This window comes from Symphalangus syndactylus, chromosome 15 (genome assembly GCF_028878055.3).
Source record: "Symphalangus syndactylus isolate Jambi chromosome 15, NHGRI_mSymSyn1-v2.1_pri, whole genome shotgun sequence".
Lineage (NCBI taxonomy): Eukaryota > Metazoa > Chordata > Mammalia > Primates > Hylobatidae > Symphalangus > Symphalangus syndactylus.
Genome location: NC_072437.2, coordinates 22,966,166 through 22,982,252, shown reverse-complemented (window position 1 = coordinate 22,982,252; position 16,087 = coordinate 22,966,166). Strand labels below are relative to the sequence as shown.

Sequence of the window (16,087 nt, the reverse complement as noted above, 5' to 3'; positions counted from 1 at the left end):
CCATGTTGATTTCCTGCACCCATTAACTCGTCATTTAGCATTAGGTGTATCTCCTAATGCTGTCCCTCCCCCCTCCCCCCACCCCACAACAGTCCCCGGAGCGTGATGTTCCCCTTCCTGTGTCCATGAGTTCTCATTGTTCAATTCCCACCTATGAGTGAGAACATGCGGTGTTTGGTTTTTTGTCCTTGCGATAGTTTACTGAGAATGATGTTTTCCAGTTTCATCCATGTCCCTACAAAGGACACGAACTCATCATTTTTTATGGCTGCATAGTATTCCATGGTGTATATGTGCCACATTTTCTTAATCCAGTCTATCGTTGTTGGACATTTGGGTTGGTTCCAACTCTTTGCTATTGTGAATAGTGCCGCAATAAACATACGTGTGCATGTGTCTTTATAGCAGCATGATTTATAGTCCTTTGGGTATATACCCAGTAATGGGATGGCTGGGTCAAATGGTATTTCTAGTTCGAGATCCCTGAGGAATCGCCACACTGACTTCCACAATGGTTGAACTAGTTTACAGTCCCACCAACAGTGTAAAAGTGTTCCTATTTCTCCACATCCTCTCCAGCACCTGTTGTTTCCTGATTTTTTAATGATGGCCATTCTAACTGGGGTGAGATGGTATCTCACTGTGGTTTTGATTTGCATTTCTCTGATGGCCAGTGATGAGGAGCATTTCTTCATGTGTTTTTTGGCTGCATAAATGTCTTCTTTTGAGAAGTGTCTGTTCATGTCCTCTGCCCACTTTTTGATGGGGTTGTTTGTTTTATTCTTGTAAATTTGTTTGAGTTCATTGTAGATTCTGGATATTAGCCCTTTGTCAGATGAGTAGGTTGCAAAAATTTTCTCCCATTGTGTAGGTTGCCTGTTCACTCTGATGATAGTTTCTTTTGCTGTGCAGAAGCTCTTTAGTTTAATGAGATCCCATTTGTCGATTTTGGCTTTTGTTGCCATTGCTTTTGGTGTTTTAGACATGAAGTCCTTGCCCACGCCTATGTCCTGAATGGTATTGCCTAGGTTTTCTTGTAGGATTTTAATGGTTTTAGGTCTAACATATAAGTCTTTAATCCATCTTGAATTAATTTTTGTATAAGGTGTAAGGAAGGGATCCAGTTGCAGCTTTCTACATATGGCTAGCCAGTTTTCCCAGCACCATTTATTAAATAGGGAATCCTTTCCCCATTTCTTGTTTTTGTCAGGTTTGTCAAAGATCAGATAGTTGTAGCTATGCGGCCTCATTTCTGAGGGCTCTGTTCTGTTCCATTGATCTATGTCTCTGTTGTGGTACCAGTACCATGCTGTTTTGGTTACTGTAGCCTTGTAGTATAGTTTAAAGTCAGGTAGCGTGATGCCTCCAGCTTTGTTCTTTTGGCTTAGGATTGACTTGGCGATGCGGGCTCTTTTTTGGTTCCATATGAACTTTAAAGTAGTTTTTTCCAATTCTGTGAAGAAAGTCATTGGTAGCTTGATGGGGATGGCATTGAATCTATAAATTACCTTGGGCAGTATGGCCATTTTCACGATATTGATTCTTCCAACCCATGAGCATGGAATGTTCTTCCATTTGTTTGTATCCTCTTTTATTTCATTGAGCAGTGGTTTGTAGTTCTCCTTGAAGAGGTCCTTCACATCCCTGGTAAGTTGGATTCCTAGGTATTTTATTCTCTTTGAAGCAATTGTGAATGGGAGTTCACTCATGATTTGGCTCTCTGTTTGTCTGTGATTGGTGTACAAGAATGCTTGTGATTTTTGTACATTAATTTTGTATCCTGAGACTTTGCTGAAGTTGCTAATCAGCTTAAGGAGATTTTGGGCTGAGACAATGGGGTTTTCTAGATATACAATCATGTCATCTGCAAACAGGGACAATTTGACTTCCTCTTTTCCTAATTGAATACCCTTTATTTCCTTCTCCTGCCTGATTGCTCTGGCCAGAACTTCCAGCACTATGTTGAATAGTAGCGGTGAGAGAGGGCATCCCTGTCTTGTGCCAGTTTTCAGAGGGAATGCTTCCAGTTTTTGTCCATTCAGTATGATATTGGCTGTGGGTTTGTCGTAGATAGCTCTTATTATTTTGAGATACGTCCCATCAATACCTAATTTATTGAGAGTTTTTAGCATGAAGGGTTGTTGAATTTTGTCAAAGGCCTTTTCTGCATCTATTGAGATAATCATGTGGTTTTTGTCTTTGGTTCTGTTTATATGCTGGATTACATTTATTGATTTGCGTATGTTGAACCAGCCTTGCATCCCAGGGATGAAGCCCACTTGATCATGGTGGATAAGCTTTTTGATGTGCTGCTGGATTCGGTTTGCCAGTATTTTATTGAGGATTTTTGCATCAATGTTCATCAAGGATATTGGTCTGAAATTCTGTTTTTTGGTTATGTCTCTGCCAGGTTTTGGTATCAGGACAATGCTGGCTTCGTAAAATGTGTTAGGGAGGATTCCCTCTTTTTCTATCGATTGGAATAGTTTCAGAAGGAATGGTACCAGTTCCTCCTTGTACCTCTGGTAGAATTCATCTGTGAATCCATCAGGTCCTGGACTCTTTTTGGTTGGTAAGCTATTGATTATTGCCACAATTTCAGAACCTGTTATTGGTCTATTCAGAGATTCAACTTCTTCCTGGTTTAGTCTTGGGAGGGTGTATTTGTCGAGGAATTTATCCATTTCTTCCAGATTTTCTAGTTTATTTGCATAGAGGTGTTTGTAGTATTCTCTGATGGTAGATTGTATTTCTGTGGGATCGGTGGTGATATCCCCTTTTTCGTTTTTTATTGCATCTATTTGATTCTTCTCTCTTTTCTTCTTTATTAGTCTTGCTAGCGGTCCATCAATTTTGTTGATCTTTTCAAAAAACCAGCTCCTAGATTCTTTAATTTTTTGAAGGGCTTTTTGTGTCTCTATTTCCTTCAGTTCTGCTCTGATTTTAGTTATTTCTAGCCTTCTGCTAGCTTTTGAATGTGTTTGCTCTTGCTTTTCTAGTTCTTTTAATTGTGATGTTAGGGTGTCAATTTTGGATCTTTCCTGCTTTCTCTTGTGGGCATTTAGTGCTATAAATTTCCCTCTACACACTGCTTTGAACGTGTCCCAGAGATTCTGGTATGTTGTGTCTTTGTTCTCGTTGGTTTCAAAGAACATCTTTATTTCTGCCTTCATTTCATTATGTACCCAATAGTCATTCAGGAGCAGGTTGTTCAGTTTCCATGTAGTTGAGCGGTTTTGACTGAGTTTCTTAATCCTGAGTTCTAGTTTGATTGCACTGTGGTCTGAGAGACAGTTTGTTATAATCTCTGTTCTTTTACATTTGCTGAGAAGAGCTTTACTTCCAACTATGTGGTCAATTTTGGAATAGGTGTGGTGTGGTGCTGAAAAAAATGTATATTCTGTTGATTTGGGGTGGAGAGTTCTGTAGATGTCTATTAGGTCCACTTTATGTAGAGCTGAGTTCAATTCCTGGATATCCTTGTTAACTTTCTGTCTCGTTGATCTGTCTAATGCTGACAGTGGGGTGTTAAAATCTCCCATTATTATTGTGTGGGAGTTTAAGTCCCTTTGTAGGTCACTGAGGACTTGCTTTATGAATCTGGGTGCTCCTGTGTTGGGTGCATATATATTTAGGATAGTTAGCTCTTCTTGTTGAATTGATCCCTTTACCATTATGTAATGGCCTTCTTTGTCTCTTTTGATCTTTGTTGGTTTAAAGTCTATTTTATCAGAGACTAGGATTGCAACCCCTGCCTTTTTTTGTTTTCCAGTTGCTTGATAGATCTTCCTCCATCCCTTTATTTTGAGTCTATGTGTGTCTCTGCACGTGAGATGGGTTTCCTGAATACAGCACACTGATGGGTCCTGACTCCTTATCCAGTTTGCCAGTCTGTGTCTTTTGATTGGAGCATTTAGCCCATTTACATTTAACATGAATATTGTTATGTGTGAATCTGATCCTGTCATTATGATGTTAGTTGGTTATTTTGCTCGTTAGTTGCTATAGTTTCTTCCTAGCCTCGATGGTCTTTACAATTTGGCATGTTTTTGCAGGGGCTGGTACCGGTTGTTCCTTTCCATGTTTAGTGCTTCCTTCAGGAGCTCTTTTAGGGCAGGCCTGGTGGTGACAAAATCACTCAGCGTTTGCTTGTCTGTAAAGTATTTTATTTCTCCTTCACTTATGAAGCTTAGTTTGGCGGGATAGGAAATTCTGGGTTGAAAATTCTTTTCTTTAAGAATGTTGAATATCGGCCCCCACTCTCTTCTGGCTTGTAGAGTTTCTGCTGAGAGATCAGCTGTTAGTCTGATGGGCTTCCCTTTGTGGGTAACCCGACCTTTCTCTCTGGCTGCCCTTAACATTTTTTCCTTCATTTCAACTTTGGTGAATCTGACAATTATGTGTCTTGGAGTTGCCCTTCTCGAGGAGTATCTTTGTGGCGTTCTCTGTATTTCCTGAATCTGAATGCTGGCCTGCCTTGCTAGATTGGGGAAGTTCTCCTGGATAATATCTTGCAGAGTGTTTTCCAACTTGGTTCCATTCTCCCCATCATTTTCAGGTACACCAATCAGACGTAGGTTTGGTCTTTTCACATAGTCCCAAATTTCTTGGAGGCTTTGTTCATTTCTTTTTATTCTTTTTCCTCTAAACTTCCCTTCTCTCTTCATTTCATTCATTTCATCTTCTATCAGCGATACCCTTTCTTCCAGTTGATCGCATCTGCTACTGAGGCTTCTGCATTCTTCGCGTAGTTCTCGAAACTTGGCTTTCAGCTCCATCATCTCCTTTAAGCCCTTCTCTCCATTGGTTATTCTAGTTATCCATTCTTCTAATTTTTTTTCAAAGTTTTTAACTTCTTTGCTATTGTTTTGAATTTCCTCTCGTAGCTCAGAGTAGTTTGATCATCAGAAGCCTTCTTCTCTCAACTCATCAAAGTCATCCTCCATCCAGCTTTGTTCCGTTGCTGGTGAGGAACTGCGTTCCTTTGGAGGAGGAGAGGTGCTCTGTTTTTTAGAGTTTCCAGTTTTTTTGGTCTGTTTTTTCCCCATCTTTGTGGTTTTGTCTACTTTTTGTCTTCGATGATGGTGATGTACAGATGGGCTTTTGGTGTGGATGTCCTTTCTGTTTGTTAATTTTCCTTCTACCAGACAAGACCCTCAGCTGCAGGTCTGTTGGAGTTTACTAAAGGTCCACTCCAGACCCTGTTTGGCTGGGTGTCAGCACCAGTGGCTGCAGAACAGCGGATTTTCGTGAGACCACAAATTCAGCTGTCTGATAGTTCCTCTGAAAGTTTTGTCTCAGAGGAGTACCCGGTTGAATGAGGTGTCAGTCTGTCCCTACTGGGGGGGTGCCTCCCAGTTAGGCTGTTCAGGGGTGAGGGACCCACTTTAGGAGGCAGTCTGTCCGTTCTCAGATCTCCAGCTGCATGCTGGGAGAACCACTACTCACTTCAAAGCTGTCAGTCAGACAGGGACATTTAAGGCTGTGGAGGTTCTCGCTGAGTTTTTGGTTGTCTGTGCCCTGCCCCCAGAGGTGGAGCCTACAGAGGCAGGCAGGCCTCCTTGAGCTGTGGTGGGCTCCACCCAGTTCGAGCTTCCTGGCTGCTTTGTTTACCTAAGCAAGCCTGGGCAATGGCGGGCGCCCCTCCCCCAGCCTCGTTGCCGCCTTGCAGCGTGATCTCAGACTGCTGTGCTAGCAATCAGCAAGACTCTGTGGGCATAGGACCCTCCGAGCCAGGTGCGGGACACAATCTCCTAGTGTGCCGTTTTCCAGGCCCGTTGGAAAAGCGCAGTATTAGGACGGGACTGACCCCGATATTCCAGGTGCCGTCTGTTTCCCCTTTCTTTGACTAGGAAAGGGAACTCCCTGACCCTTTGCGCTTCCCGAGTGAGGCAATGCCTCGCCCTGCTTCGGCTCGCGCACAGTGCGCTTCACCGACTGTCCTGAACCCACTGTTAGGCACTCCCTAGTGAGATGAAACCGGTACCTCAAGCAGAAATGCAGAAATCACCCGTCTTCTGTGTCGCTGGGGCTGGGAGCTGGAGACCGGAGCTGTTCCTATTCGGCCATCTTGGCTCCACCCTCCCTTTTTTTCTTTTTGTAAAACATAGTTAAGTGATTAATTTTCCTTCCACTTAAGGCGGGCATATGGCAAAGCTAGGGACTGCAAACAAGTGGTTTTTTTCTTTCTTTTTTAAAATAGACTATTGATCCAAAAGTATTTGTGATGGATTTTCATGGCCGATGTTCACTCAACTTAAACTCCATGAAAATGTTCCCGGTGCTCATATTTACGCTGAAGTACAATGAGAAGCCACTTTTGAAGAAGTATTAGAATGGTACTTTTAAACAAATCTTCACGTGTTTCAATTAAAAAAAAACAAAACAAAACTCAAGCTATTGGTGGCACAGAGAGCAAATGAAGGCTTGCTATTTTTAAGAGGTCTTCTTGTGAGTCAGTCAGCTTGGTTTCGCAGTGTCTAGCAACTTAACACCAATCAGCAGTGTAGTCAAAATCTCTGAACATTTCCTGCTCCTCTTCCGAAAGTATCCTTCGTTCTCGAGGTGGAGTCAGAATAGGTGCTTCTGAGGTAAATTCATCATGGAAATTACTAACAGCTTCTTGTCCTCTTATGGTAGGTATAAATGGTGGCTTTACTTTTTTGTCCATCAGAGCGCTCCAATCAATTAGCCGGAAAAATGGGTGCTTTTTTACATCTTCTGCATCTTTCTTGCTAGCCCCAAGGCGCCGCTCAGGCTTTCTTCTTAACAGCCTTCTCATTATAGAAATGGCTTCTGTAGATAAGAACCTTGGATAGTTTACTTCATGATTTACAATACTGTCAAAAAGTTTCTCTTCGTCATCACCAAGAAAGGGATAGTCACCAACAAGCATTTGATATATAAGCACGCCAAGGCCCCACCAATCTACAGCCCTTGTATAAGAAATTTCTGTTAATACTTCTGGGGCAAGATATAGAGGAGTGCCACAAAATGTGCTTGTTCTATCTCTGTATCCCATTCCTTCTTTGCAAAGACCAAAATCAGCAATTTTCACAAAGCCCTCTGTATCTAGCAATAAGTTTTCCAATTTCAAATCTCTATGAGCAATTTTGTGTTCATGTAAATACTGCAACCCAAGAACTACACAAGCAGCATAAAATACAGCTGTTGGTTCAGAAAAGACACCAGTATTAATGTGCATCCTTAGGTCCCCACCGGCAGCATATTCCATTACAAAGCAAACATGCTCTTTGGTTTGGAAACATGCAAAAAGGTTCGTCAAAAAGGGATGCCTTACACTACTCACAGTTTCAAAAATTCTTTTTTCACACATCAGGATGTCTACTTCATGTCGAGCCACAATATCTCCTTTCTTTAGGGCTTTTATAGCAAACATCTCATTTGTGTGTTTATATTCAGCTAAAAGCACCTTTCCAAACTGTCCTCTTCCCAAGACAGCACAACACCTGAAGTCTTGCAGATTAAACTGAAACCTTTGCTGCAATCTGCGAGTCGTTGGGCAATCTGTAATATCTTCTGGATCTGATACAACAATATGTGCATTTAATTCCTGCAGCTTGTGATGTAGTTCTTCTAATTTTTTATTTGATTTTTTCAAAATGTTGTCTACATAAGACAAACTTTTTTTATCCCTTGTGACTTTCCTCAGATTTTCTGCTCCCTCTTTGATTTTCAGTTCTTTCCTTATTTCTCTCTTAATTAGATCCTTGATATCATCCAATTTCTGCTGCACCATTGTATCTGAAAAGTCTAATTTTTGAACAGCACTCACATTCTCAGAAAACGGAAGACTTCGGGAATCCCCCTGCAGTTCCCTGAGCAGAATCTCCCCCCGTTGGGGGTTGGACGCCATTGCACTCCGGTATGGACTCCGCACCTGGACGCGGCCGCCGCTGACGAAGGGAGCCTTCAATCTATTGTTGCTAGTAGAACAACGAGGGTCACTATTTGGAATATCTGGAGTCCTTGGGCAATCTGTAATATCTTCTGGATCTGATACAACAATATGTGCATTTAATTCCTGCAGCTTGTGATGTAGTTCTTCTAATTTTTTATTTGATTTTTTCAAAATGTTGTCTACATAAGACAAACTTTTTTTATCTCTTGTGACTTTCCTCAGATTTTCAGCTCCCTCTTTGATTTTCAGTTCTTTCCTTATTTCTCTCTTAATTCGATCCTTGATATCATCCAATTTCTGCTGCACCATCGTATCTGAAAAGTCTAATTTTTGAACAGCACTCACATTCTCAGAAAACGGAAGACTTCGGGAATCCCCCTGCAGTTCCGTGAGCAGAATCTCCCCCCGTTGGGGGTTGGACGCCATTGCACTCCGGTATGGACTCCGCACCTGGACGCGGCCGCCGCTGACGAAGGGAGCCTTCAATCTATTGTTGCTAGTAGAACAACGAGGGTCCCTATTTGGAATATCTGGAGTCCTTGGGCAATCTGTAATATCTTCTGGATCTGACACAACAATATGTGCATTTAATTCCTGCAGCTTGTGATGTAGTTCTTCTAATTTTTTATTTGATTTTTTCAAAATGTTGTCTACATAAGACAAACTTTTTTTATCTCTTGTGACTTTCCTCAGATTTTCAGCTCCCTCTTTGATTTTCAGTTCTTTCCTTATTTCTCTCTTAATTCGATCCTTGATATCATCCAATTTCTGCTGCACCATTGTATCTGAAAAGTCTAATTTTTGAACAGCACTCACATTCTCAGAAAACGGAAGACTTCGGGAATCGCCCTGCAGTTCCCTGAGCAGAATCTCCCCCCGTTGGGGGTTGGACGCCATTGCGCTGGTATGGACTCCGCACATGGATTCGGCCGCCACTGGCGAAGGGAGAAGGCGGGACGGAGCTCAGAGTGGGGGTGAGGAGAGGGGAGAGAAAGCAAAAAAAAACAACTAGGGATTCATGGAGGCGCAGCCCCTGCGGGAGGTGCGGCTTATTCCCTCCGGTTCATCGAGAGAGGCGGGGAACGAGGGCACTTGTAGCGGGCTTCCTCTCACTGCCTGCCGGCCGCCACCACTGCCCACACCGGAATGTTGGTCTAGTCGCTCTGGGTGACACTAGAATCTGCCTCAAGCTTCTGTGTTCTGACCATTGTGGCCGCCTATTGCATTTTTTTTAAAACTTGGAGTCAATGACATGGATGACCAGTTAATCAAGGCTGCCCACTTGGATGCCTTTTTTCATGTCTCTGCAAATTCAGAGAATTCATCGAACATTCACTAAGCATCTAGAGCCAGGAATGGTGTGGACACATTAAATTATTGCTGAATAAAATAGTAAACCACGCTTACTTAGAGGCTGGTCTTGCAGATATTACAGAAACACTTGTCAATCATAAAACAAGATGCATGTGTTCTTATAACCTGCTGACCAGTTTATCAAAGTTCTCCTCAGAGTCTTCCTTAGGTAATTGCCCTCTATTCAGCTGGTCTCCCTAGCAACAGCTGACATCCTGAGAAAGGCAGCTGTGGCTCTGCCTCAGCTCCATCCATTGCTCACTCTAGTGGGTTTCTGTAATTTTCTGTAGCAGCAGCACCTATGTTCATGTTATATTATCTTCTCATTGTTCTTGTGAATTTTTAAAAAATAAGGGTGGGTTATATATACAGTTTGACTCATTTCCATTAAAAACAATTAAAATGATTGATAAAATGGAAACAAACAAAAAATTCACCATCATAAATATGTCTCCAAGCTGGCAAGAAAGTAAGGAATCCTCAGATTAAAAACTGAATCGAGACAGGCACCCAGAAACAAAAGCAGAGACAACTTTTGCATTGAGGATATTTGCCATGAATTTGAGCCTAGGTGCTCAAGGTCTTGCAGGGTATGGAAAAACAGAGACAAAGACTAGGGCCCAACCAGGTTGTGATTTAATAGAAACCCCACCCCCACATATAAACCCTGGACCCCAAAGCCTATACCCTACAAATAAACATGCTCCCTGCCCCTCTCCCCAGGGGACAGTGAGGACACATACTATCTGGAGTCACTGACTGTATTAGTCTGTTTTCACGCTGCTCATAAAGACATACCTGAGATTGGGTAATTTAAAAGAAAAAGAGGTTTAATAGACTCACATTTCCACGTGGCTGGGGAGGCCTTGCCATCATGGTGGAAGGCAAAAGCTGTGTCTTACATGGCAGTAAACGAGAGAATGAGAACCAAGCAAAAAGGGAAACCCCTTATAAAACCATCAGATCTCATGAGATTTAGTCACTACCAAGTGAACTGTATGGGGGGAAACTGCCCCCATGATTCAGTTATCTCCCACCAGGTCCCTCCTATAACCTGTGGGAATTATGGGAGCTACAATTCAAGATGAGATTTGTCAAGATGAGATATAAACCATATCACTGAGTATACAGGGAAAGTCTCCTTTGGGAATTTGCAACTATACACTGGCCCTCACATGGTTTGTAACCCAAATTCACACAATCTATGTTGTCTAAAAAACATACCATCAAAAATGTAGTTTAAAGTGATCCCGGTCAGGTGGAGCCAAGATGGCCGAATAGGAACAGCTCCGGTCTCCAGCTCCCAGCCCCAGCGACACAGAAGACGGGTGATTTCTGCATTTCTGCTTGAGGTACCGGTTTCATCTCACTAGGGAGCGCCTAACAGTGGGTTCAGGACAGTCGGTGAAGCGCACTGTGCGCGAGCCGAAGCAGGGCGAGGCATTGCCTCACTCGGGAAGCGCAAAGGGTCAGGGAGTTCCCTTTCCTAGTCAAAGAAAGGGGAAACAGACGGCACCTGGAATATCGGGGTCAGTCCCGTCCTAATACTGCGCTTTTCCAACGGGCCTGGAAAACGGCACACTAGGAGATTGTGTCCCGCACCTGGCTCGGAGGGTCCTATGCCCACAGAGTCTTGCTGATTGCTAGCACAGCAGTCTGAGATCACGCTGCAAGGCGGCAACGAGGCTGGGGGAGGGGCGCCCGCCATTGCCCAGGCTTGCTTAGGTAAACAAAGCAGCCAGGAAGCTCGAACTGGGTGGAGCCCACCACAGCTCAAGGAGGCCTGCCTGCCTCTGTAGGCTCCACCTCTGGGGGCAGGGCACAGACAACCAAAAACTCAGCGAGAACCTCCACAGCCTTAAATGTCCCTGTCTGACTGACAGCTTTGAAGTGAGTAGTGGTTCTCCCAGCATGCAGCTGGAGATCTGAGAACGGACAGACTGCCTCCTAAAGTGGGTCCCTCACCCCTGAACAGCCTAACTGGGAGGCACCCCCCCAGTAGGGACAGACTGACACCTCATTCAACCGGGTACTCCTCTGAGACAAAACTTTCAGAGGAACTATCAGACAGCTGAATTTGTGGTCTCACGAAAATCCGCTGTTCTGCAGCCACTGGTGCTGACACCCAGCCAAACAGGGTCTGGAGTGGACCTTTAGTAAACTCCAACAGACCTGCAGCTGAGGGTCTTGTCTGGTAGAAGGAAAATTAACAAACAGAAAGGACATCCACACCAAAAGCCCATCTGTACATCACCATCATCGAAGACAAAAAGTAGACAAAACCACAAAGATGGGGAAAAAACAGACCAAAAAAACTGGAAACTCTAAAAAACAGAGCACCTCTCCTCCTCCAAAGGAACGCAGTTCCTCACCAGCAACGGAACAAAGCTGGATGGAGGATGACTTTGATGAGTTGAGAGAAGAAGGCTTCTGATGATCAAACTACTCTGAGCTACGAGAGGAAATTCAAAACAATAGCAAAGAAGTTAAAAACTTTGAAAAAAAAATTAGAAGAATGGATAACTAGAATAACCAATGGAGAGAAGGGCTTAAAGGAGATGATGGAGCTGAAAGCCAAGTTTCGAGAACTACGCGAAGAATGCAGAAGCCTCAGTAGCAGATGCGATCAACTGGAAGAAAGGGTATCGCTGATAGAAGATGAAATGAATGAAATGAAGAGAGAAGGGAAGTTTAGAGGAAAAAGAATAAAAAGAAATGAACAAAGCCTCCAAGAAATTTGGGACTATGTGAAAAGACCAAACCTACGTCTGATTGGTGTACCTGAAAATGATGGGGAGAATGGAACCAAGTTGGAAAACACTCTGCAAGATATTATCCAGGAGAACTTCCCCAATCTAGCAAGGCAGGCCAGCATTCAGATTCAGGAAATACAGAGAACGCCACAAAGATACTCCTCGAGAAGGGCAACTCCAAGACACATAATTGTCAGATTCACCAAAGTTGAAATGAAGGAAAAAATGTTAAGGGCAGCCAGAGAGAAAGGTCGGGTTACCCACAAAGGGAAGCCCATCAGACTAACAGCTGATCTCTCAGCAGAAACTCTACAAGCCAGAAGAGAGTGGGGGCCGATATTCAACATTCTTAAAGAAAAGAATTTTCAACCCAGAATTTCCTATCCCGCCAAACTAAGCTTCATAAGTGAAGGAGAAATAAAATACTTTACAGACAAGCAAACGCTGAGTGATTTTGTCACCACCAGGCCTGCCCTAAAAGAGCTCCTGAAGGAAGCACTAAACATGGAAAGGAACAACCGGTACCAGCCCCTGCAAAAACATGCCAAATTGTAAAGACCATCGAGGCTAGGAAGAAACTATAGCAACTAACGAGCAAAATAACCAACTAACATCATAATGACAGGATCAGATTCACACATAACAATATTCACGTTAAATGTAAATGGGCTAAATGCTCCAATCAAAAGACACAGACTGGCAAACTGGATAAGGAGTCAGGACCCATCAGTGTGCTGTATTCAGGAAACCCATCTCACGTGCAGAGACACACATAGACTCAAAATAAAGGGATGGAGGAAGATCTATCAAGCAACTGGAAAACAAAAAAAGGCAGGGGTTGCAATCCTAGTCTCTGATAAAATAGACTTTAAACCAACAAAGATCAAAAAAGACAAAGAAGGCCATTACATAATGGTAAAGGGATCAATTCAACAAGAAGAGCTAACTATCCTAAATATATATGCACCCAACACAGGAGCACCCAGATTCATAAAGCAAGTCCTCAGTGACCTACAAAGGGACTTAAACTCCCACACAATAATAATGGGAGATTTTAACACCCCACTGTCAGCATTAGACAGATCAACGAGACAGAAAGTTAACAAGGATATCCAGGAATTGAACTCAGCTCTACATAAAGTGGACCTAATAGACATCTACAGAACTCTCCACCCCAAATCAACAGAATATACATTTTTTTCAGCACCACACCACACCTATTCCAAAATTGACCACATAGTTGGAAGTAAAGCTCTTCTCAGCAAATGTAAAAGAACAGAGATTATAACAAACTGTCTCTCAGACCACAGTGCAATCAAACTAGAACTCAGGATTAAGAAACTCAGTCAAAACCGCTCAACTACATGGAAACTGAACAACCTGCTCCTGAATGACTATTGGGTACATAATGAAATGAAGGCAGAAATAAAGATGTTCTTTGAAACCAACGAGAACAAAGACACAACATACCAGAATCTCTGGTGTAGAGGGAAATTTATAGCACTAAATGCCCACAAGAGAAAGCAGGAAAGATCCAAAATTGACACCCTAACATCACAATTAAAAGAACTAGAAAAGCAAGAGCAAACACATTCAAAAGCTAGCAGAAGGCTAGAAATAACTAAAATCAGAGCAGAACTGAAGGAAATAGAGACACAAAAAACCCTTCAAAAAATTAATGAATCCAGGAGCTGGTTTTTTGAAAAGATCAACAAAATTGATGGACCGCTAGCAAGACTAATAAAGAAGAAAAGAGAGAAGAATCAAATAGATGCAATAAAAAATGAAAAAGGGGATATCACCACCGATCCCACAGAAATACAATCTACCATCAGAGAATACTACAAACACCTCTATGCAAATAAACTAGAAAATCTAGAAGAAATGGATAAATTCCTGGACAAATACACCCTCCCAAGACTAAACCAGGAAGAAGTTGAATCTCTGAATAGACCAATAACAGGTTCTGAAATTGTGGCAATAATCAATAGCTTACCAACCAAAAAGAGTCCAGGACCTGATGGATTCACAGCTGAATTCTATCAGAGGTACAAGGAGGAACTGGTACCATTCCTTCTGAAACTATTCCAATCGATAGAAAAAGAGGGAATCCTCCCTAACACATTTTACGAAGCCAGCATCGTCCTGATACCAAAACCTGGCAGAGACATAACCAAAAAAGAGAATTTCAGACCAATATCCTTGATGAACATTGATGCAAAAATCCTCAATAAAATACTGGCAAACCGAATCCAGAAGCACATCAAAAAGCTTATCCACCATGATCAAGTGGGCTTCATCCCTGGGATGCAAGGCTGGTTCAACATACGCAAATCAATAAATGTAATCCAGCATATAAACAGAACCAAAGACAAAAACCACATGATTATCTCAATAGATGCAGAAAAGGCCTTTGACAAAATTCAACAACCCTTCATGCTAAAAACTCTCAATAAATTAGGTATTGATGGGACGTATCTCAAAATAATAAGAGCTATCTACGACAAACCCACAGCCAATATCATACTGAATGGGCAAAAACTGGAAGCATTCCCTCTGAAAACTGGCACAAGACAGGGATGCCCTCTCTCACCGCTCCTATTCAACATAGTGCTGGAAGTTCTGGCCAGAGCAATCAGGCAGGAGAAGGAAATAAAGGGTATTCAATTAGGAAAAGAGGAAGTCAAATTGTCCCTGTTTGCAGATGACATGATTGTATATCTAGAAAACCCCATTGTCTCAGCCCAAAATCTCCTTAAGCTGATTAGCAACTTCAGCAAAGTCTCAGGATACAAAATTAATGTACAAAAATCACAAGCATTCTTGTACACCAATAACAGACAAACAGAGAGCCAAATCATGAGTGAACTCCCATTCACAATTGCTTCAAAGAGAATAAAATACCTAGGAATCCAACTTACAAGGGATGTGAAGGACCTCTTCAAGGAGAACTACAAACCACTGCTCAATGAAATAAAAGAGGATACAAACAAATGGAAGAACATTCCATGCTCATGGGTTGGAAGAATCAATATCGTGAAAATGGCCATACTGCCCAAGGTAATTTATAGATTCAATGCCATCCCCATCAAGCTACCAATGACTTTCTTCACAGAATTGGAAAAAACTACTTTAAAGTTCATATGGAACCAAAAAAGAGCCCGCATCGCCAAGTCAATCCTAAGCCAAAAGAACAAAGCTGGAGGCATCACGCTACCTGACTTTAAACTCTACTACAAGGCTACAGTAACCAAAACAGCATGGTACTGGTACCACAACAGAGACATAGATCAATGGAACAGAACGGAGCCCTCAGAAATGATGCCGCATAGCTACAACTATCTGATCTTTGACAAACCTGACAAAAACAAGAAATGGGGAAAGGATTCCCTATTTAATAAATGGTGCTGGGAAAACTGGCTAGCCATATGTAGAAAGCTGCAACTGGATCCCTTCCTTACACCTTATACAAAAATTAATTCAAGATGGATTAAAGACTTATATGTTAGACCTAAAACCATTAAAATCCTACAAGAAAACCTAGGCAATACCATTCAGGACATAGGCGTGGGCAAGGACTTCATGTCTAAAACACCAAAAGCAATGGCAACAAAAGCCAAAATTGACAAATGGGATCTCATTAAACTAAAGAGCTTCTGCACAGCAAAAGAAACTATCATCAGAGTGAACAGGCAACCTACAGAATGGGAGAAAATTTTTGCAACCTACTCATCTGACAAAGGGCTAATATCCAGAATCTACAATGAACTCAAACAAATTTACAAGAAAAAAACAAACAATCCCATCAAAAAGTGGGCAGAGGACATGAACAGACACTTCTCAAAAGAAGACATTTATGCAGCCAAAAAACACATGAAGAAATGCTCCTCATCACTGGCCATCAGAGAAATGCAAATCAAAACCACAGTGAGATACCATCTCACCCCAGTTAGAACGGCCATCATTAAAATATCAGGAAACAACAGGTGCTGGAGAGGATGTGGAGAAATAGGAACACTTTTACACTGTTGGTGGGACTGTAAACTAGTTCAACCATTGT

The 16,087-nt window shown here is 42.3% G+C and overlaps 1 protein-coding gene across 1 annotated transcript; it reads right to left on the bottom strand.

The window, feature by feature from the left end:
* Positions 1–6,010: 6,010 nt before the first annotated feature.
* Positions 6,011–9,682, bottom strand: LOC129463895 (serine/threonine-protein kinase N2-like). The gene has a single exon (XM_055244612.2). The coding sequence runs from the start codon at positions 8,840–8,842 to the stop codon at positions 6,488–6,490; it is 2,355 nt and encodes a 784-aa protein (XP_055100587.2). The 5' UTR covers positions 8,843–9,682; the 3' UTR covers positions 6,011–6,487.
* Positions 9,683–16,087: the final 6,405 nt, after the last annotated feature.